At 40.5% G+C, this 22,505-nt stretch overlaps 1 protein-coding gene and 1 long non-coding RNA gene across 2 annotated transcripts in view; one reads left to right on the top strand and one right to left on the bottom strand.

The window, feature by feature from the left end:
- Window positions 1–22,505, bottom strand: part of oprl1 (opiate receptor-like 1) — a 97,083-nt gene that overhangs the window by 38,575 nt on the left and 36,003 nt on the right. The window contains exons 4-5 of the mRNA XM_088330934.1: window positions 3,040–3,127; window positions 47–229 (exon numbers count right to left, since the gene is read on the bottom strand). Coding sequence (XP_088187060.1) covers window positions 47–229; window positions 3,040–3,127 — 271 coding nt within the window. The remainder of the gene's footprint in view (window positions 1–46; window positions 230–3,039; window positions 3,128–22,505) is intronic.
- On the top strand, window positions 16,973–18,428 carry LOC148369014 (uncharacterized). The gene is made up of 2 exons (XR_015849965.1): window positions 16,973–17,209; window positions 17,962–18,428. It is a non-coding gene; the product is annotated as an uncharacterized LOC148369014 (long non-coding RNA).

Genomic DNA, 22,505 nt, shown 5'->3' with positions numbered 1-22,505 from the left:
AACCGCGCAAACCGAGGGATTACTGTATTGTGGGTTCTTGTTTTACCTTGGCCTTGTGAGGCGTCCTCATGTCCAGAGCTTTGACAGGGTGGCAGACGGCCACGTACCTGTCCATGCTCATGACTGTCAACGTGAAGGTGCTGGTAAACATGTTGTAATAGTCGATGGACACCACCGCCTTGCACAAGGCATTTCCAAAGGGCCAGAAGCCCAAAAACACGTCAGTGCCCTGGAAACATCCCACAAATAAGAGCAATCACAATGTAGCACTCCTGTAAACACTTCAGTAGAGGATTCAGTCAAGTGGAGCATGAACGCCCGTCACCTTCCTGGCACGCCGTTAATTGATCCTTACGCAGATTACACTTCATTTGCACATTCATTGAAAATGTAAATAATCATTTGGCCTCTGACTTTTTAGAGGTGCAATTTAAGGTCATTGGTTGTTTTTCTCTGATGGATGAATTCAGCAGGAATTCAGATGGCTTCGAATGTATTTATTCATAACAAATGATCATTCTAATAATCTTTAAATCAATTGCGTGAGGAAAAAAAAACACTTATGGAGTTTAATGCAACGATTTTATTTCACATGTTACATCTCCCTAGAATGTCAAACAGGAGGCCCGCGGGCCAGATCAGGGCCGCTAAGGGATTGAATTTGGCCCACTAGACAACGCTGAGGGAAGCGCAAGAGAAAAACAAGCTGCAGGTTGAAATATGTCCACTTGATGTTGCCAAAGCCAGGTGCCGCTCACAAAGACACTGTTGTATTTCTTTCTCTCTCTTTTCTCTCTTTTTCTCTCTCTTGCAATCCCTCTCTTCTCTCATTCTCTCTTTCTATTTCTCTTTGGATTACTTTCTTTCTCTCTCTCTATTTCCCCCTCGCTCACTATTTCTCTTTTTATCTCTTTTATTATCTCATTCTCTCTCTCTCTCTCTCTCTCTCTCTCTCTCTCTCTCTCTCTCTCTCTCTCTCTCTCTCTCTCTCTCTCTCTTCTCTCTCTCTTTCTCTCTCTCTCTCTTTATTTCTCCCTCTCTCTCTTTCTCCCTTTTCTCTCACTCTCTATCCCTCACTCTTTCATTCTTTCTGTCTCTCTCTTTTTCTCTTTCTTTGATGCACTTTGTCTCTTTCTCTCTCCGTGTCTATTTACATTATTTTGCTTTCTTCCTTTCTTCTATTTCTCTCTCTTTTCTCTCTTTTTCTCTCTCTTGCAATCCCTCTCTTCTCTCATTCTCTCTTTCTATTTCTCTTTGGATTACTTTCTTTCTCTCTCTCTATTTCCCCCTCGCTCACTATTTCTCTTTTTATCTCTTTTATTATCTCATTCTCTCTCTCTCTCTCTCTCTCTTTCTCTCTCTCTCTCTCCCTCTCTCTCTCTCTCTCTCTTTATTTCTCCCTCTCTCTCTTTCTCCCTTTTCTCTCACTCTCTATCCCTCTCTCTTTCATTCTTTCTGTCTCTCTTTTTTTCTCTTTCTTTGATGCACTTTGTCTCTTTCTCTCTGTGTCTATTTACATTATTTTGCTTTCTTCCTTTCTTCCATTTCTCTCTCTTTTCTCTCTTTTTCTCTCTCTTGCAATCCCTCTCCTCTCTCATTCTCTCTTTCTATTTCTCTTTGGATTACTTTCTTTCTCTCTCTCTATTTCCCCCTCGCTCACTATTTCTCTTTTTATCTCTTTTATTATCTCATTCTCTCTCTTTCTCTCTCTCTTTCTCACACTCTCTCTATCTTTTCTCTCTCTATTTCTCCCTTTCTCTCTCTCTTTGTCCTGCCCACACTCTTTTTCTCTCCCTCTCTTTTCTTATTCCTTTCTCTTTATTCTTTCTCTCTAATCTACTAGTCCGGCCCCAGAGAGAATGTTTGTTCTATCGTGTGGCCCTGAGTAAAAATGAGTTTGACACCCCTGCCCTAGATTATAATGAGCCGCTTACTCTGGACACAAAAAAGTCTACTCACAGCAGAAGTCAAAGCAACAAAATAGAAAAAACAGTATCACCTTATACGGGTCCCTACTATTCTAAAAACTGCATTTTGTAAAGTCCAGCTGTCATATCAGGACTGGGAAATATTAATGTCATCATAAGTGGATAGTTGTCTCAAAATAACTACCCACTGGGACATAAAAAAACAAATGGAAGTTCTTATTGTAAAAAAAAAGCAAAATAACAAAGATTCTTAAACATCGTAAAAAAAAATCCTTCGTGTTGATTTCTGCTTTAAATAATTCATTGTGGTAAGAATATTAGGAGTAATTTCGCCTTAAATTCTTACGAAAATCCAATCTGCCTCAATTCCCTGCATTTGGGTCCTCCATATTTTTACCGTACTCCACCATACAATCTAGTTTAGCTGTCATTTTGAATGTAAATGCATTTTGCTTTGTCGGTTTCTTAAGACAAAGTGAGATGCAGTCTATGGTTCAATTTTAAAATGACTAAAAGTAATTTAAACAATATATTTAAGAGGAAAAATGTAAAAGTGTTTATTTATCTATCAACAGAACAAGGTGTTTTTAGATCATTTAAGGATTGTTGACATTTAGACTAATTTTTGGCTGACTGACATTTCAAATCATTGAGTAAATTCTCATAACACCTAAAATGCATCCACTATCACAGCATTGAGTTTTAATCATGAGTGAATTTAGGTTTAGAGATTTGGGGGTGCTGAGCACCCAGATTAGGGTTGGGCAATTTATGGCCCGACAAAAAAAAATAGTCAAAATATAATGAAAATATCTATTTCTCATATAGCAACTATACTCCTAGTTATAAACTTTTGTTTGGTGCCAATGGTGTCCCCAATGTCCCTTTGAGTGTCCGCAACAGAAATACCAAAAACATACTACAAAATTACTGCAAAACTTAATATCAGCCCGTGTTTTTAAGGAAAAAAGAGTTTTAAAATGCTATAATTTTGGGGGGTGCTTGGTCTGAGATAGAGACGGGTTGCGCCCATTAATGTGAATGAATTTTGCTCGAATACAGTTTCATGTTGTTATATCATTCAAAGAAACAACAAAGTTTAAGAGCTTACCTGGAATGGTAAAGTGGCGAGGAATAAGGAGTCAGCCAAAGCTAGGTTGAAGATGTAGATGTTGGTGGCCGTCTTCATTTTGGTGTACCTTTAAACACAAAAATATGCATATAAAAATGTCTGCATGACAAATATGTTGAATATGGTGTATTTTGGAAATAGGTGATTTTAATAAAAAATTTCAGCCTTGAAATCTCTAAAGGCTCTCTTGTTAAGGTAATACTGCAGAGGTGTCCACATTTTTTATAAAGATTTGGTAAGCTGAAAAGGTGTGAGGGCCACCAAATTATCCAAGCATTCTTTGAACAGTCTTTAATAAATTACCCTAAACCGATCACCGTCGCCACATCGTCGCTTGCCTTTGTAGCATTCTCATTTGACTCGCAGGGTCGTGTGAAAAAGTGCTTATTTGACGTTAAAACAGCTTCCAGTCGCTTCACTTTTTCACAGTGTTTTCAGTTAGCTGTTTGTAGTTCGCATGTTTTGTCTGGCAGTGCCTTTTGATATTGTATTCTTTGAAAACAGCAACACAGTCTATTCTTCGCAGTTATTTCGGATTTTGGTGAAACAAATACTACAATTTCCACTTTTCCTGGAAATGGCAGTCCCCACTTACAACTTTTCTTTTTTTATTGACAGTCACGATGCCAAAAATGGGGTGGGCTAAAATTCTCACAGAAAGTCAAGGGCATAGTAGCCAAATGGCTACTGCCATTTTCTTGTAAAATGGGTATTTTTTTTCCAATGCACACGATTATTTTTTACTGTGATGAGCAGGACTGGCGGGCCACATATCTTTAATGTTATGACATCTCTGCGGGCCAGTAAAAATTTGACCACAGACTGCAACTGGCCCCTGGGCCGGATTTTGGACATCTCTGTACTACTGGAATAACTTGTAATAACTTACTCAAATAACTACTACTGGGATCGGCGACCCAAAATGCTGAACGAGCCATAACTGACCCAAAAACTGAAACAAGTTTGATTGGAGTCGCGAAAAAATATATAAGCCTTATAATGATTGGATTACATGCCATTTTTACCTGTATTAAAATGGACTCTGTTGTGAGATACCGCCTCAACTTTAACTTCAGTACAATATCAATGAACTACAGTTTGTTTCATTGCTTTGATTACATTACAGAAATGCGATAAATAATCCAATTTTTGATGTCATTTTTTTATTTGGAGGATTCCTAAAAACAACAACAAAATGGAATGTGCATTACGCGCTGCTTTTCTTAGCCACAAAAATAGTTCAATAAAATGCAACATGCATTTATAAAAATAAAGAAGCAGCCTTTTGAAAAGGTAAATAAAATCACATTCACACGCTTTAAGTTGTATTTCTGTCCAATTATTTCACCTTTTTTGGGTCCATGGCCAACTACACACCCACTGGTTTGTTTAAATGAGCCACCTGCCTGGCTTGTGACGTTGCCCCTTTAAAACAAAATATATTTGAAATGAAATTATCTGGATTTACATAGCGCTTTTCAAGTCAAGACCTCCCAAAGCGCTTTACATTGTGTTTCACATTTCCCAATAGCGGCCGTGCAGCCATGTGAGGCGCTAACCTGCTTATTAGGGGTATTAGGGGTTCAGTGTCTTACCCAAGGACACTACGACATGTAACACGGAGGAGCCTGGATTCGAACTGCGATCTCTTGATCCCAAGACGAGCGCTCTACCTCCTGGGCCAGTGCCGCCCCTTCTTAAATTTGTAAACATTTTTGAAAAAAAGACCAAGGAGCCATTTGTCAGCTCTACAGAGCAGCACGCGACTACTGAGCCGTTGGTTGCTGACATTTTCCGACGTTTAGATTAATTTAGGCCAAAACTACGGCGGCTAGGTGGTTAGCGCGCAGCCCCACGTGTGGAGTTTGCCTGTTCTCCCCGTGTGTGGGTTCAAATTGTCCCTAGGTGTGAATGAGAGAGTAAATGGTTGTCAATCTCTGTGTGCCCTGCAACTGTCTGGCAATCAGTTAAGGGTGTCTCCTGCCCACTGCCCGAAGATGGCTGGGATGTGCTCCAGCATCCCACGCGACCCTACTGAGGATAAGCGGTGCAGATAATGGATGGATAGTTAAATGCTACCATTGCCATGAGCTCGCTCTCTCTACTGGTAACCAGTAGCAATCATCTCCCTGCTCTGTCATTGCACCCTGATCTGTTACACCTGTCTGCCCTCGTTTACCACCAGCTGTTCTGAATTCCTTGACAATCAAGCTCTGTATTCAAAGCCCTACCTTTGTCAGATCGTCTGCAAAGCCTACACCCGGAACCTGTTTGTCTGCGCTTCTGACTCTAAACCTAAACCTGGATGTGTTTGACCCTTATGCCGGTCTTCCAGTGGTGAGTGAGCCTCGAACCATCTGGTCCTACTACCCCCAACGCCCCTCAGCCACTGTGGAACACGCACACACACACAGACACGGACATTATCTCCTGTTTCCCCAATCCCTAAATGAACTTTCTTAACGTGACACAATTGTGGTCGTCGTCTGTCTGATTCGTTACAACCATACTCCCTAAAACAGATGTAAACTGGTATAGCACATTTTGAGATGTCACGAAAAAACATAAACGTGATTTCGATCCATGCACAACAAAAACTCGACAAACATGAACAATTTCCAATCTTAAAATGACCGGTAGCGTTTGAAAAGGAATGCATTTTGGAAAAGGTTGTTTGAAGCCCCCACCTCTCATTAAAGACCTTCCTAATTAAGGAACTTACTCAACAAGGGTAACAAAATTGGATATCGTGTTCTGTGATCTATCATGCAAACAGACATCGTTGAGATGAGATCGTAATGAGATTGTTTCTCAACTCCCTCTCTGCACTTGGGTACGCATTGGTGAGCGACAAATTCAGATTTTGACTTTTGAGAATTCTAGCTGTTGATGACAACCAGCAGTGTATTTTACAATGGAGGCACAGCGAGTGCTTTGAACGTTTTAATTTCAAAATGGAGGAAATGTGAGTTTTCTGTTTTGACAGGCATCATACCATGGTTTCACAAAGAGAGGTATCTTGAGATCTTGACCAGTTACCATAGAAACGATGTCTAAGAAACTATCATGCTCCGTAGCAAATTTTCTCTCAATGAAAGTTTTTCTTTCTTTGCCCGCTTTATTCTGACACAAGAATTAGCTTACTGGCTGTCATTTTTAATTGAGACTAAATGTATTCTGCAGCTTTCAGTCTTCCAATTTTTTTTCATTAATCCATCTCAGTGGAGTGTTGTTTTGCCTTATACTGTAGTTTACTGCTGACTGGACATGGGATCACTTTGCCTGCATCACAATCTAAGATTACAATACAATCATCAATCATCAAATAACTTTTATTTGTCATTGCCTTTTAGATAGATAAAGTATCTATCTATCTATCTATCTATCTATCTATCTATCTATCTATCTATCTATATATATATATATATATATATATATATATATATATATATATATATATATATATATATATATAATAATAATAATAATAATAATTTCCTTTGTATTGTCATTCTTTATAACAATGTACACAGAACGAAATGTCGATACACCTGACCCGTTGTAGCGAGCCGATGCAGCTGCAGCCAACAGAGGGCGCCGCCATTTTACCAATGTTATAAGTCTTAGGTATGACTCGGCCGAGGCGCGAACCAGCGACCTCCCAGTCTCAAAGCGGGCGCCTTACCATCTATATAGAGTTATGAGGTCATGCGTTCAAGTCCAGCTACCAGCCTTCCTGTGTGGAGTTTGCATGTTTTCCCCATGCATGAGTGGGTTTCCTTCGGGCACTCCGGTTTCTTCTCGCATTTCAAAAACATGTATGTCAGGTTAATTGGCCAATCAAAATTGTCCCTAGGTGAGAATGAGCGAGTGGGTTGTCGGTCTCTGTGTGCCCTGCAATTGGCTGGCAACTAGTGTCCCCTGCCCAAAGATTGCCGCGACCTTACTGTGGATAAGCGGAGCAGATAATGGGTGAATGGATATATATGTATATACGGACGCTCCCCGACTTACAACCATTTGACTGATGAAAAATCTTAAATACGAACATTTTTTCTGGGATGTCGAAAAAATCTGAACATTGCTGTTAAGTTAGATTTTGTATTGTGTGCACCTTTATTCGAGTAGAGGACAGTACTGTAGTGCTTCTTTCCACTGCTACCGGCGTGTGGCGCTGGGAGAGCTCACCCAGCATCCACTGACTTCCTCTTCTTGTGACAGTCTCAGTTTGTGTGTAAACATACGATACTGTGTCTCCACTTTGACATATTTATTGTTTAATATCTCAAGCATCCATTTAATATGGTTGGTATAAAGTGTAAAGGAGAGGCAAGCCGTTTCTTTTGAAATGAAAGTGGGATAAGAAAGCTTGATGCGGTTGAGAAAATGGTTGGATCGCTTTCTACCACAGAGGAGGAAGTCGCCTAACTCTTGGAGCTCATCCATCAAAAGTAAGTTAAGCTTAACTTTATTCATCTTTATAGAGTATATTATCGTACGAAATCTTTATTTTTTAGTACAAAACAATACAGGTTATGTATACAAACCATAAACACACTTTCCATATAAAATATAGCACTGAAGCAACTTACGAACAAATTCAACTTAGGAACGATCGTCCGTAAGTGGGGCAGCGTCTGTTCACCCTATTTTCTGGGCTTTATATACTGCAGATTCCAGTGAATAAGATTGGAAATGCAAACCATATTTAAAAGCGTGCCTTCATAAATTAGGTTTTACAGTATATTATCATACTTGAGCAGTGATTGATCAATTAACAATCATCACTGGCAAACAGCAATACATTGTATGCAACGGTATTCAAATCCGTGTTGTATCTGTGAGGGAACTGACCCTTTAGCACTACAATTATAAAAAGGCACTTGAGAATATTTGATAAATACATTAACATCAACAACGTTGCAAAAGACAGGATGTATTTTAACAAAATACAATGCGAGCTCTTTTACATACGTACACATATGAAACCAGAATGCCATTGACGCACAGGTGAAGAAGAGGAGAGACTCTTTAACCTATCAGAACGCAAAATGCACCGTGCAAATCAGTGTTTGCTGCACAGTGAACAAAAATTGTGTTATAATGAGATAAGCCCTAATGACATTTCATCATAGTGTAGTTCTAAAGTTACATTGCGTAATCCGGGTTCGATTTCCATTGTATTGCAAAAGGAGCCCATCCGTTATACACAAATAAAAACTCTAGCTCTTACTGTAGTAACTTCTTACAGTAATAAAAGTGCGCCTTAAAATCCACTGCACTTATAGTGCAGAAAATGAGGTTAAATAAAATTTTAAATATAATAGAGAGAGAGAGAGATAGGTATGTATATTATTTATATCATATTATTATTTATTGTTACTATTAGGTCCGGGCAGCACGGCGGCGCAGTGGTTAGCGCGTGTGCGGCACAGTTCTAAGGTCTTGGGAACCTCCTGTGTGTACCGGACTTCCTGTGCGGAGTTTGTATGTTCTCCCCGTGCTTGCGTGGGTTTCCTCCCGGCACTCCGGTTTCTTCCCACATTCCAAAAACATGCATATCAGGTTAATTGGCCGGTCCAAATTTTCCCTAGGTATGAATGAGCAAGCGAATTGTCTATCCCTGTGTGCCCTGCGACTGGCTGGCAACCAGTTCAGGGTGTCCCCTGCCCACTGCCCGATGATTGCTGGGATGGGCCCCAGCACCCCCGCGACCCTACTGAGGATAAGCGGTGCAGCTAATGAGATGAGATGAGACCTTTAGGTCCTAAAATCAAACTAGATCTTATTTACCAAAATTGTAAATTACGCCGCGCTTGTGAGTTCACTGCATAAGATTGCGACATTAACTTTTCTCATTGCAAACTTATCGCTCGCCCCTTTCCATGCGGATCCAGCCGAGTGCTGTGTTTCTTCTTCTCTCCATTAAAGATGGAGCGAGGAACGGCCATGAAAGGAATCTGCAATCTGACGACTCTTTCATCCGGCGTGCTGTTCGCTTTCAAATATTAATCATCACTCTGAATTATTCACACTGGTGCAGCAAGTCCTGTGTTGGTTCATCATTGCACAAATGGGAAATATACCGTCGTAGCATTTATTGACGTTTGGGGGGTTCATTTTAAACACACTTTTGCAACAGTGTCAATAATGATGATTGGTACATTTGTTGTGCGTAAGAAAATAAACTAGCTAAGGCAAAGAAAGGGGTACAGAGACCACCAGGTACTTTCAGTTATCACTGGTACACTCCTTCACGGGAAAAATAAAATTAATTAAAAAAAAAAAAGATCAAATAATATAATAACAGATGTTTCCCGCAGTACCGAGGGACACTTTGAGCAGCCAAGATTCAAGCTTATTGGCCATTCAATTAAAAAATAAAAATAAAAAATAAAAAACCCAAACAAAACAACAGATGCTTCCTGCACCTTTTCAGACAGCTACCTTTTGACTTGAGATCTTCAACGCCAATCGGGCATTTATATCATAGCGTCTTTCAAGCTGTACTGTGACCGGACACAAGCTCTGCGTTCTCTCTGCATCTCGCTGAGAGGAGTTTGTGTCCTGCTTCTTTTGTCATGCCGCCTAAAAGTTGGATCGCTCTCTCGCACACTCGCAGTCGGCAAGGCTTTTTTTTATGCTGCGGCCCAAAACATCACAAACATTAACCGATTTAAAATACATACTAGGTTTCAAGTTGTTTTCTTTCTCTCTCTTTCTCTCTCTCTTTTTCAGTCATTAAGTCAGCAAGACCCTGAGGTACTACTCCGCGAATCTCCACTCATTGCGGGTGATTATGGTTCTCATTAATCGTGAAAACTGACGGGTCTTTGTATTCTTTAGCGCAGGCTATCAGATGACACCATATGATATTAAAAATACAACTTAAACAAGAGTTTAAAAAAATGATCAATCATGAGCAAAAAAGATATTGACAGTTTCATGTCATTGTATCATTCCCTAAATCTCATAACATAGATGTACAAAAAAGGGAAGCTTTTAGCACAGAATATATTGTTCCAATAAGAGTCTTTTATTATGTTGATGACTGTATGCATAGGAAACTATTTTATTGAATTAATTATTTATGTATATATAATGGAGACTTTTTAAAAGTTAATTATGTAACTTTGAGTAAATCATTCCTTTTTTATGAAACACAAAGTTCTTCATTGGAAAAAGAGCCATGGAGCCACTAATTGGACTCAAAAGCAAAAGAGGTAACGATATTGCAACAAAAATATGATATCCAAAAGTGATGCAATGCATATTTTTACAATGTTTTTCCCAATGATTTAGGATCAAGAATTAGTATTGGCACACACCGCGGCACGTCAATGCCAACGTTTGGCTCATCTCTGCACAAAAAAGGAGGCTTCTCCTGCTATTGGTAACCATGGAAACCAGTACTATTTCATGTGAGGGAGCGAACTTCTACCCCCAAAGCGGCCTGGAGAGGAATCGGCTCTGCCAGGATGTACTAGCCCAAGACACACCACAGAAATGGAACCCCTATTACCCAGGCTGGTAAAGTATTTGATACATCCATTTTTCTGGGCCACTTATCCTCACTAGGGTCCCAGGGATGCTGGAGCCCATCCCAGCTATCTTCAAGCAGTGGGCAGGGGACAAAAATACACACAACTCACTCATTCACACCTAGGGACAATTTGGACTAGCCAATTAACCTTACATGTATGCTTATGGAATTTAGGAGGAAACCCACGCAAAATTCCAACAGGGAGGCTGTGGTAGCCAGACTTTAACCCTAGACCTCCGCACTCTGTGCTGCGCGCTAACCACCCATCCACTGTGCTGCCTGCCGTGATGCATAATAAATAATAGACATAATAGACTGTTTAAATCTATGCTCAAATCGCACTTCTATTCTATAGCAAATGAATAACCTATATTTTATGTTGAATATCTGTGTATTATTCATTATTGCAACATCCATTGCGGCCTTATCATCTTGGAAGGGGGATTACCTCATGTGCGGTCCCTTTTCAAGGTTTCCTTATTTTCCTCATGTTGAGGATTTTGGGTTTTTCCTTGCCCTCAGGTTTTAGATCAGTGGGTGGTGTAATATTAGTCTGTAATAACAGTCTGTGATTTGCAATAATCTGTGCAGCCCTTTGAGACTCTTTGTGATTAAGGGCTATACAAATAAACATGACTTGACTTGACTTGACTAGACATAAACATTATTTCTAGTGTTTTAAAAAAATGGTAGCACACAAATAATTTTACCAAGCTGAGCGATGTGAAACAAAGGATCTTCCTGGTTGCCTTGACAATCCCCTTCCAGGAAACAGCTCTACCTCCTAAAGTATCAGAACCGGCCTCCACCATCACCAAATTAAAATCAAAGTTCATTTAATGTTGCCAGGTATCCTTTCTTGTGTCTTTAGGGGAAATCTAACATATTACAGTTAGGCCCAGTCGCTTTAAGTTCGATTTACAATAACAATTAAGTCAACCACGCTGGTTTTCTATCCAAATGGTGCCAGCCAAGAACCCAACTTCTATCTTTCTTTATTTAATTTTCTAATCTTTGTGTCAAGACCAGAACAGGAAGAGGACCCAGATGCGTTACGTTTACTCACAAGTTTATTGAAATATAGAGAAAAACAAACGCCAGCAATCCGGTGCTCGCTGGACGAGGAAAGCAAGCCGGTCACGGGATCGGAGCGCGTTTCGGAATGCGGAGTTGGATCTCCTGGAGCGGGAGATCGTAGCGTGGTCAAACGGGAGAAATGTGTCGATAGCCGGAGTGGGGGATCAGAGCGTGGACAGTGGTCAAAAAGGGGTCGTTAGCCGGGACGGGAGATCAAATGTGGTCGGTAGTCAAAAACGGGTCGTAGCCGGAGACAAACGGGGAATCGGGAACAGACGAGTGGTATACGGATAAAAAAACGGGACCGACGGGAGCCAAAATCAAAGTGCTTGTCTTGCATAAGCAGAGGTTTGCTGACGGACTGACAAAGGGCGAGTGAGATCACTGAGCTTAACTAAGAGGAGGGAACCAATCGGGTAACCAGCAGTAGCAGGCGCCAAACGAGCGGCCCCGGTGAGTGCAATGAGTAATCATGACACTTTGTTTTTTTGTGTGTTCTATTTCAAGGCTTGTCGAAGTTACCTGTTGATGATTATTGAAGAAAATTCCTTAAACCCAAGATTGTGTCTTCATTAAAGTATTTTTAACTATCAAAAAAGCATTGAAAATAATTCACTTCATTGTTTTGTAGAAAATCCCTCAAACTAACTAAAACCTTATTACTATCATTACATAGATGTTATCAAATAATCTAATGTCACACAGTGAAATAACATTTGGTCTTGAGAACAGGTTTGGCGGTCTTGTTGTATTTTGTCAAGAAAATATAGAAAGAAAAAAATATATATTTTTGCTTTTACAGCTCTTTGGGTCAAAAGGTTCTCAATCCCTGGTTTATGTGGCCCATGAGGCTTTTGAAGGACTCAACAAGTAGGGCCCTTTTGTACACATTTGGGCAGATACCTATGCCTTTAGAAGTCATTAGTGGGGTTTTTAAGGGTTATCGTTCTATCTTCGTTATTCATTATCCATTATCCGTTATCGGTCAGTTCATAATACGCTACAAAGCCTAGGAGCCGGGACACTTACTCTCAGCCAAAAGGCCAAGCTAAGGTCCTAGCCCTAAAGCCTTGCTGCGATCATTGCGAATGCACCGTTCCCGGAGGTACTGCAATACCGGGCCGATGCGTGGAGTGGACAGAGCAAGCTCTAGTTCCTAATCACTTTGCAGTACTGACGAAGCTATAACTACTGTTTAGCACTACGCCTTGAGCTCCTTTGTGCCTTTGTTGACAACTGCTGCCGTCACGGTGATAACAACAATCCATGTTGTCACTCATTGCTTCAAGAGTTTCAGTTAGCCTTTCAAAAGGCCAACCATGATACCTGCACAAATAGAGGGATCATAGTAATGTACTGATGTCAAGTAGCTAAGTGTAGCCAAGTGTTCATCGCCTCTCTGTTGATGCTTATGCACACACAGTTTACAAATCCCCAGTGCACTCATCGACTATTCTAGTAATTGTTGTCTTGCAGCGGTGCAGCAACAAAATCAATCCCTGACCAATTGTCAGAAATATTTCCTTATTTTAAGCACATTTTCTCATCTTACTATACAGACGCTCCCTTACTTACGAACGAGACGATCTGGACGATCGTTCGTAAGTTGAATTTGTTCTTAAGTTGGTTTATATAAATAACTTGTATTGTTTTGTACTAAAAATTAAACTTTTAATAAAATAATATGCTCGTTAAAAGTAAATAAAGACGCACCCCTACTTATGAATATTCGACTTACGAAAAACGGTAGATACGAACATTTTTTTCTGGGATGTCAATAAATATCCGGACATTGCTGTAAGTTGGATTTTATATTGTGTGCACATTTTTCCGAGTAGAGGACATTAATGCAGTGCTTCTTTCTGCCACATGGCGCTGTGAGAGGTCACCCCGCATCCACTCCAAAGAAGAAATCCAGCTTCCTCTTCCTTGATCGTGTGTAAACATTCTATACTGTATCTCCAGCACGGTAAGAACTATGACATTTGTAATGTTTAATATCTCGTGCATACATTCAATATGGTTGGTGTAAAGTGTGAAGAAGAGGCGAGCCGTTTCATTTGAAATGAAAGTGGAATATGGAAGCTTGATGCTGTTGAGAAAACAGTCAGAACGCTTGTTTTCTGCAACTTTCTACCACCGAGGAGGAAGTCACCCAACTCTTGAAGCGCATCTTCCAAAAGTAAGTTAAACTTCACCCGATTTATCTTAATCTATTTCTATTTCTTAATCCATTTCTATGTGTAGTTGGGTCAGTGCTTCTGACTTCCTCATATACCGCCAACAATTTGCATCCAACCTTGCAATGTTACTGTCGTCTTTGAACACCTAGATTCCAAGAATAACTATGGTGGGCGTGGCTTAGTGCTCTCTTTAGGATCTATTATTAATAATAATAATAATAATTTCCTTTGTATTGTCATTCTTTGTAACAATGTACACAGAACGAAATGTCGATACACCTGACCCGTTGTAGCGAGTCGATGCAGCCGCAGCCAACAGAGGGCGCCGCCATTATACCAATTAGGTATGACTCGGCCGAGGCACGAACCAGCGACCTCCCAGTCTCAAAGCGGGCACACTACCATCTAGGCTACTGAGCTGGTTAATTGTCTTCTTAGTCACAAGTACTGTATCGAGTTATCGATCACATTTTATAACTCGACGGTTGCTCCTACTTGGTGTGTTACTATGTTACCCTGCTTCTCTATAGATGCAGATCATTAACTATAATGTCCTTGGATGGTTGAGTACTATTGCTTCACATATGTTGTCACATAAACCCCTCTGTTTGGTAAAGCAATCTCTGAAGGGTGTTTATATTTACCTACAGAAAACAACTGAATACAGTTGTATCTCAAACACAGAGTACGAGAATTAAATCTGGGGTAATATTTCTGTAGTATTTTGTATCATAGTATTTTTGTAGTATTTATTTTACTATTTTTTCTTTTCCGAATGAAAGCAAATATAAAATGTCCCTTAGTTTTGTTGTGCTTTTTTACTATTTCTGTAGAAGTTTTTTTGTTGTATACAAAAACAAAACTGGGGCAGAACGGCGGCACAGGGGTTAGCGCGTGTGCAGGCACAGTTCTAAGGTCTTAGGAACCTCCTTCAAATCCAGCTACCGGACTTCCTGTGGGGAGTTTGTGTGTTCTCCCCGTGCTTGCGTGGGTTTCCTCCAGGCACTCCGGTTTCCTCCCACATTCCAAAGACATGCATTTCAGGTGGATTGGCCGGTCCAAGTTGTCCCTAGGTGTGAGTGAGCGAGCGAGTTGTCTGTCCCCGTGTGCCGTGCGATTGGCTGGCAACCAGTTCAGGGTGTCCCCTGCCCACTGCCCGATGATTGCTGGGATGGGCTCCAGCACCCCCGCGACCCTACTGAGGATAAGCGGTGCAGCTAATGAGATGAGATGAGACACACGAAAGTGACTATCGAGACAAAGTTGGCTCCAAAAAAGTTAACTGTTCTGCCGCACCCCCAGTGGTCGCGGGGCCCTTAGCGGCCTCCTAGTTCGCTTCTGCCTTGGGCCAGCACTGTGTGTCAGTATTGTGGGAAGTAACTGAATACATTTTTAAATGAAGTAACTAGTTGTTGGCTGGCAATGACTGCAAGCTTTTGGTTTGTGCATACATTTTATGTATTTCTACCAAGAGAACAAGGAACAACAAACAATGGCTGTTCCTGCCGGTACCGTGACCAGATGATCAATCGTCCCAGTTGTAGGGACAGTCACCATACTCATTTTCTCACGCACCAAAACTCAGACGGCAGTGTATATACTGAACCTCGGTCATCAGGGAGGGGCTCAAACATTTGCTGCTGCTCCTCCTCATTGACAAAAGCCTGAGAAGGTTGCTAAGGCAACTGTTTATAATACTTAATAGACCATTTTTATAGTTGGCTGGTAGTTTCTGGTGAATCAAATACTTGGCTGACGGTGGTTATTGTTTACAAGACTGTCTTGCTGTTGTTGCATTAATATTACACGTCCTATGTTTCTCTTTTGACGGTTGCTGTTGGTGAAAATGTTCAAATTGATCACATATCACTCATCCCTTCCGTATCGTTAGGACCTCCCGGATCTCTTTAAAGGAGCTGATCGCTACGATCATATTGTGAACGACCAGAATCCAATCATTTCTATACTTGATGGATTTGTTTAATTTAAATGCCTCCCCACAATGGTCACACATTTCTATTCCCTAGGTAAGGTCTGATCTATTAAATTTGCTAGAAATGTTGTTGCTGGGAAACACGAGAGGTAGTGTTGAAGAAAAAAGAAAACATTATTTTCTCCTGCGTGTTCTCAGACAGACAAAGAAAAATTGCAAGAAAAACATGTGATATAGTTTATATCTCCAAATGTCCTTGAAGGTGACACAGTGCCCTCTAATCTGTAATAAGACTGCTGCCATCTCTCACAGTTTCGGTGTATTAGTGTGAATCATCGCCGATGAAAAACGTAAGATTTTCTGGAAGAGAGAAAAGTATATTTCTTATCAATGTAATTTATTGCAAAAGATTTGGAGCACAGGTGGAGGTTTTACCTGGTAAAAAAATGTACAATAAATTATAATACATTTAAAATTAATCGTGTCATGTGTATGATTCCATCGATATCTAATACGTTTATCCGGTTTTTAATATTGGATACCTGCAGGGAAGATTTGGTCGGATGTGTTTAGTCCAAACTTTAGTAGACAATCCAACTAAGGAGAGAAGTCATCACTGGATTTTGAATTTACAAGAAGGACAGAAAGAAAAGTCTTCAGATAAGAAATCCCAATCTGTCTCAGGAACCCTTTCTTTTGATTAAATCTTCATGGTTATAAGAAGTAGATCAGCCCCAAGGGGTATAGGATTTCAAAGAACAGCAACATTATTTGCAAATATTGGCCAAGACGTAAAAAGTGCTTAATAATCAGAACGAAAGACCACAGTGTGTAATAGTAGTCAAAACAACAAACAATTGTGCAAACTAATAATAATAAGATACAGCAAACAGCAACCTTAACTTATTTATTTCTGGGTGTCTGAAAGTGAAAACAAAATAAAGGATTTACTTATCATCCCCCCTGTTACATTACAGCTCAGAAACAAAGAAATCATACAATCAAATCTTTACAGTACTATACAGAAAAATTATCTACCGTAAATTCCGGACTATAAGCCGCTATTTTTTTCCCAAACTTTCAACCCTGCGGCTTATTCAGTGAAATGGCCAATTTATGTTATTTTTCTAACGGCCGCCAGTAGCGCTCGAGTACAAAAGGTAAGATTTCGGCTGAGTCCCATTCTTCGCACTTTCACTCGCTATGTGCCCTAGTCACTCGGTTTGCGCGTTCACGTGAAAATGGGGTGTGTCCCGATACTCTCAAGACCGAGGCAGAAGTGCCCTCAAACCATGTCGTAGCCACTTCAAGACCGAGGGGGCTCTCGACCTCCCTTGGCAGCGAAGTGACTACCCAGAAGGCTTTGCGAATTCTCAATATCAACAAACATGCCCGGAAAGGAACCGCACAAATGTAAGTAGTTTTCCACAACCACGCATGTATTTGCAACAAAATGTATTGAGATATCTTAGTTGGACGTAAATGCAATAGAAAATCGTATTTTCGCGTTAAAACATGAACATTGCAAAATCGCTACTTTACGAAGTGCACAAATCTACCAAGGGAGCTGCCAAAAAATAATCTTCACGCTACAAACTCTAAAGTAGGATAACTGCAGAAAATCACGGTTCAGCCCATCCCTGTTTGTATCTTAAACGAGTCGTGCTTTTACATGTACATGGCCAGTCGCTAAAGGAGCATAGTCAGAATAACGTTCTGGACATACGCGCTTGTTTACTGCACACAATTTCGGGTGTCGTGTTTTATTTACAATATGATTATTTCATGTGAGATCAGAATGCATTAGTTTTCATCATGCATTATGAGTAATGTCTCCGAATTTCACGTGGAAATACAGTTGAAACAAATTACTATCACACAGTCCACTGCCTTCTCTGTAAACACATATTAAGTAAACTAATTACCTTTTCAAAATGTTGTCCAAATGTGGAGACAATTCTAAAGCATATGTGATGCTGGCCAATAGAAGGCTCTTACAGCCATAAGAATAACATGTCAATTTTGTGTATCTATTCACTATCAAATAATTATCCAGAACACATCCTATAATTTCTCACATCAACTTGTTGAGCATCCTATACACAGTTGTTTTTGTGCAATACACAAGCATTAAGTAATTCTTGTTTTTTCCACCCAACCTAAAGGCCAATGTAGAACGTCCCGTGGAAGAGCTGGCCACCATCACAGCTACCACGCCATCCACACCGACGGGCACGTCGTTGGCATCTTCTAATCCGGCGCCAAACCCCAAATCACCCAGAAAAAAAAGGAAGCACGATACACTCCTTGACTTTTTGAAAGCGGAGTCTGCCGGAGTGAGGAAAAGGCTCGAGGAAACTGTGGCCAAAACTGAGCGGTTCCCGTCCTTTTTGGGAAGCTCGTGGACAAATTTCCAGAACAGTGACATCCCTGCAATGTTTCCCTTTGTTTTATAAAAGGAAAATATTTTATTTTATTAAGAACTCAATGAAGTTCCAGTTTGTGTTTTCCAGCTTTATGGAAGTATTGGTATATTTTTGTTACAATTTGTGACATATTATTTATTTACTATTATGTATTTCGGCCCAATGTGATTTTGTTTTTCTGAAAGTAAACTATTATTTAAACTGGAGTGATTTGTAGTTGTTTTCTGTCCAACAGTCACATAGTTCACACACAGTATCTCACATCATTATGAAATAAACCACCAAGGTGTTACTCAAAATAAAGATGTTTATTGAATAGTAATGCAGAAAAGCACGGAATGCAAATGTGGGTCTGACTTCCAAAGCCTAAAACATGGCTTTTGGGCAATTTATTCCATATTAACTGTGGACAATTCTGTGTATCGTGGACCTGGGAACCCTGAAGACCCGTGACACCACACGGTAGGACAGACCGTGGGCCAGCCAGTATAGGCCCTCCAGCCATGGCCCTGTTCCCTCTTTAGCAGCTCCTGCAGGGCCCACATGACCTTCTTGCTCAACCTTAAGTCCTGAATGAGTTTTGACTTCACATCGAACCATAAGCACAGGATGGGAACATTCCTGTCCAACCTGTCCACGCTTATGGGACAGCCACTCTGGAACACAATAGATAACAGACAATTTAGACATAAATGTGGGCATAGATGATGTAAGCATCATGAAAACATGTTGAAATGAGCTTTTTTATATCCAATGACAACTCTTTTGAATTAAATTCCTTATGAACCAAGGTTTTTGGGTCGTACAGGGAAGTTTGGTGACGATATTATGTCAGCTTAAGGGTCAGGTGGACTGTTCTTGTGTTTGTTTACTTTTCATCATGTCACACACTAAAGACCCCTACTATATGTCATAAAATGGCATTAAGATACTAATAAGTAGATTGCCATTTATGTCTACACAAACATAAGGTATTATGTGAACGTGCATTGTATGTTAACTTTTACTGTATTTGACCGAACGGGTCATTTTTTTAATGAGTGTACGTACCTTGTAAAGATGAATCAGCACTACATAGCGCCGAAGCTGTCTTCAGTATAGCACATTTCTCCTCCGTTTATTGGAGACACGGAAAAGATGATGAGCTTTCAGGCAATCGGTAATAACACAGCAGTAGCGGGCATTTTTAACATTGCACGAACTCTCCAACTGACACACTACGAGTTGAGACTCGAGTTGTTTACATGTGACGTAGACCAATACGTCACTGAGGTCTACAGCCAATTAATATTACCGCCATCTCCTGGACAGGGGTGGAACCTTGCAAGTCTTGTCCAAACCTTTTCCGCTTTGCACTTCACTCGCGGAGGGCACTCCTCTTCGAGGGACCTCACTGGAGGGTCCTCAGGGCCGAGTGAGAGAAATGGGATTGGGCATTAGACTGCAACTTCTTAGCTTGTGTACAAATTAAATTAGCGTAGACATATCCTCATCATGCAAATTGCAAAAAGAAAGGCACATGACGCAACTTTCAAGCTAAACGCAACCGAGCAGTCCGATATAGAAGGAAACAGAGCTACCGCACGTAAACTATACTTTGCAACCATGATGTTAGCGTGTTATTGATAAAAGGGGGAGCGTGGGACGACGTCTATATGACAAAGTCTCTTACCTATACTGAAGGAAGACAAGTTTGATGACATCAGTTATAAGGAGAAAGATGAGGACGGTTTCCCGTGCTTACTATAAGTACGGTATGTTTTTTTTAACAGTGCCGTTTACCGTGTTGCGAGCGTGTTGCTAGTAGCGTTTTGCTACCCTTCACAGGCACGGTTTGGGATGAAAGTTATAATATTATTATCAAAGCTTTGAAAACTCTCTCGGTGTACCGTCTTTCTTTGTAAATATGTGTAACCATGTATAATATGTATTTGCAACTATATATTTTTGTAAAGTATCCATTTTAGAAACTTATTCTGATATGTTTAAAGCTAAAAGTGAGTGTGTGTATGGACTGAATGAGCGTGCAGAAAGGGAGAGGAGCAGATTTAAACGAAGCTAACGCGAACAAGAAAAATGATGAAAATAGTTGAAAATAACGCATATCAGACATCAGTATTGTCCCCTGTAATATGTAACAAGATAATACCCTAAAATAAGTGGTAAAAGAATATAATTTTGTTGTATTTTTACCCTGATTAGGGCAGCGCGGCAGAGCAGTGGTTAGCGTGTGTGCGGCACAGTTCTGAGGTCATGAAATCGAACCTCCAGTGTGGTGTTTTCATGTTCTCCCCGGGCATTCCGGTTTCATCTCACATTCCAAAAACATGCATGTCAGGTTAATTGGCTCATCCAAATTGTCCCTATGTGTGAATAACAAAGTGAGTTGTCTGTCTCTGTGTGCCCTGCCCACTGCCCGAAGACAGCTAAGATGGGCTCCAGCACCCCCGTGACCCCACTGAGGATAGGTGGTGTAGATAATGGATGGATGGATGAATGTTTAATATATGTTTTCAATTGTATAAATGGATATGAAATCAAATATCTGTTCTTGAATGTTTCTTTTTAAGACATACTTTAAGGCACAGTGCATATTATTTTACCAAAAGATACAGACGCTCCCCTACTTACGACCATTTAACTTACGAAAAACGGCAGATACAAACATTGTATTCGGGATGTCAAAAATCCGGACATTGCTTTAAGTTAGATTTTGTATTTTGTGCACCTTTTTCCAAGTAAAGGACATTACTGTAGTGCTTTTTTTCTGCCACTACCAGCGTGTGGCGCTGTGAGAGCTCACCCAGCATCCGCCCCGAAGAAGAAATTCGCTTCCTCTTCCTAGTTCGTGTGTAAACATTCAATACCGTCTATGTCTATACTATCTCTAGCGTGCTAAGAACTTTGAAATTTTTATCATTTAATATCTCGTGCATCCTTTCAATATGGTTGGTTTAAAACTAAGGAAGGGGCGAGCCGTTTCTTTTGAAACGAAAGTGGAATATGAAAGCTTGATGCAGTTCAGAAAATGGTTGGATCTCTTTTTTATGCCACTTTTTACCTCGAAGGAGGAACTCTTCAAGCTCATCTTCCAAAAAAAAGTGAAACTATTTATCATTATAGAGCATATTATTTTATTAAATGGTTATTCTTTAATACAAAACAATACAGGTTACTTATACAAGCCTTAAACATACTTATATAAACCATAACATACATTTTATACAAAATATAGCACTGGGATCTGCAACTTCAGTGGAAATGTTTAAATCTAAGCTTAAAACACATTTCTATTCTATCACATATGAATAACCTATATTTTATGTTGACAATATCTGTCTATTATTTGTTATTGCAACATCCATTGCAGCCTGGTCATCCTGGACTTCATGTGCGGTCCCTTCATTTGCCTCATGTTTTTGAGTTTTTCCTTAGATCAGGGCATGGTGTAATAATAGTCTGTGGTTTGAAATAATCTGTGGTCTGTGCAGCATGGTTGCCATGGTGCCCAATTGGCCCGCCTGTGTGTGTGTGTGTGTGTGTGTGTCACGGTTGCCATGGTGCCCATTTGGCCCCGCCCGTGTGTGTCACGGTGGCCATGGTGCCCTATTGGCCCTGCCCGTGTGTGTCACGGCTGCTATGGTGCCCAATTGGCCTCGCCCGTGTGGTGCCAGCTGCGGCTCGTTGGGAGATTGACTTTCTGTCTAGATAAAGCTCAGCTTCGGGTGTCAAACTTCTGCCCCACAGGAAGTGAGTTCTGACTCTGTCCTTTTTTGCTGTTGGTATTTCAAGTCCGGTATTGTTCCCATTTATTTTGTCCTGTTTAATTTCGGGCTCCAGTTTAGTTTCCGAATGTTTTTGTCTTGTTTAATTTCGGGTTCCAGTTTTGTTTCTGTCTGTTTTTGTCCTGTTTGCTAGTTTCTCCAGTTTTTCTTCCCGTCTCCTCTCTTCTCTTCTCTTTATTTTTGTTATCCTGATTTGTTATCGATCTCGTCGGTCTCTGGCTTCCCATCTTTCCACGCCAGACCGGCTGCCTAACGTGCATGACTCCCCATTTCCTGTAAAATAAAGGCTTGTGTGAGAACGTCACGCAATTGGGTCCTGACACTGTTCTGGTTCCTGACACTTTGACACTCCTTGTGAATAAGGGCTATACAAATAAACATGACAACACCGGAGCTATTTTGCTGGCTATCAGTCCAGGTTGTCCCCTGCAAAATGCCTGATATCAGCAGGGCTTGGCTCCAGCAGTCCCGCACCCTTTACTGATCATGAGCGGTTTG

The sequence above is a fragment of the Urocampus carinirostris genome, chromosome 3, assembly GCF_059441175.1.
Source record: "Urocampus carinirostris isolate Australia breed hairy pipefish chromosome 3, RoL_Ucar_1.0, whole genome shotgun sequence".
NCBI classification, from domain to species: domain Eukaryota; kingdom Metazoa; phylum Chordata; class Actinopteri; order Syngnathiformes; family Syngnathidae; genus Urocampus; species Urocampus carinirostris.
This window is presented reverse-complemented; position numbering and strand designations above follow the sequence as displayed.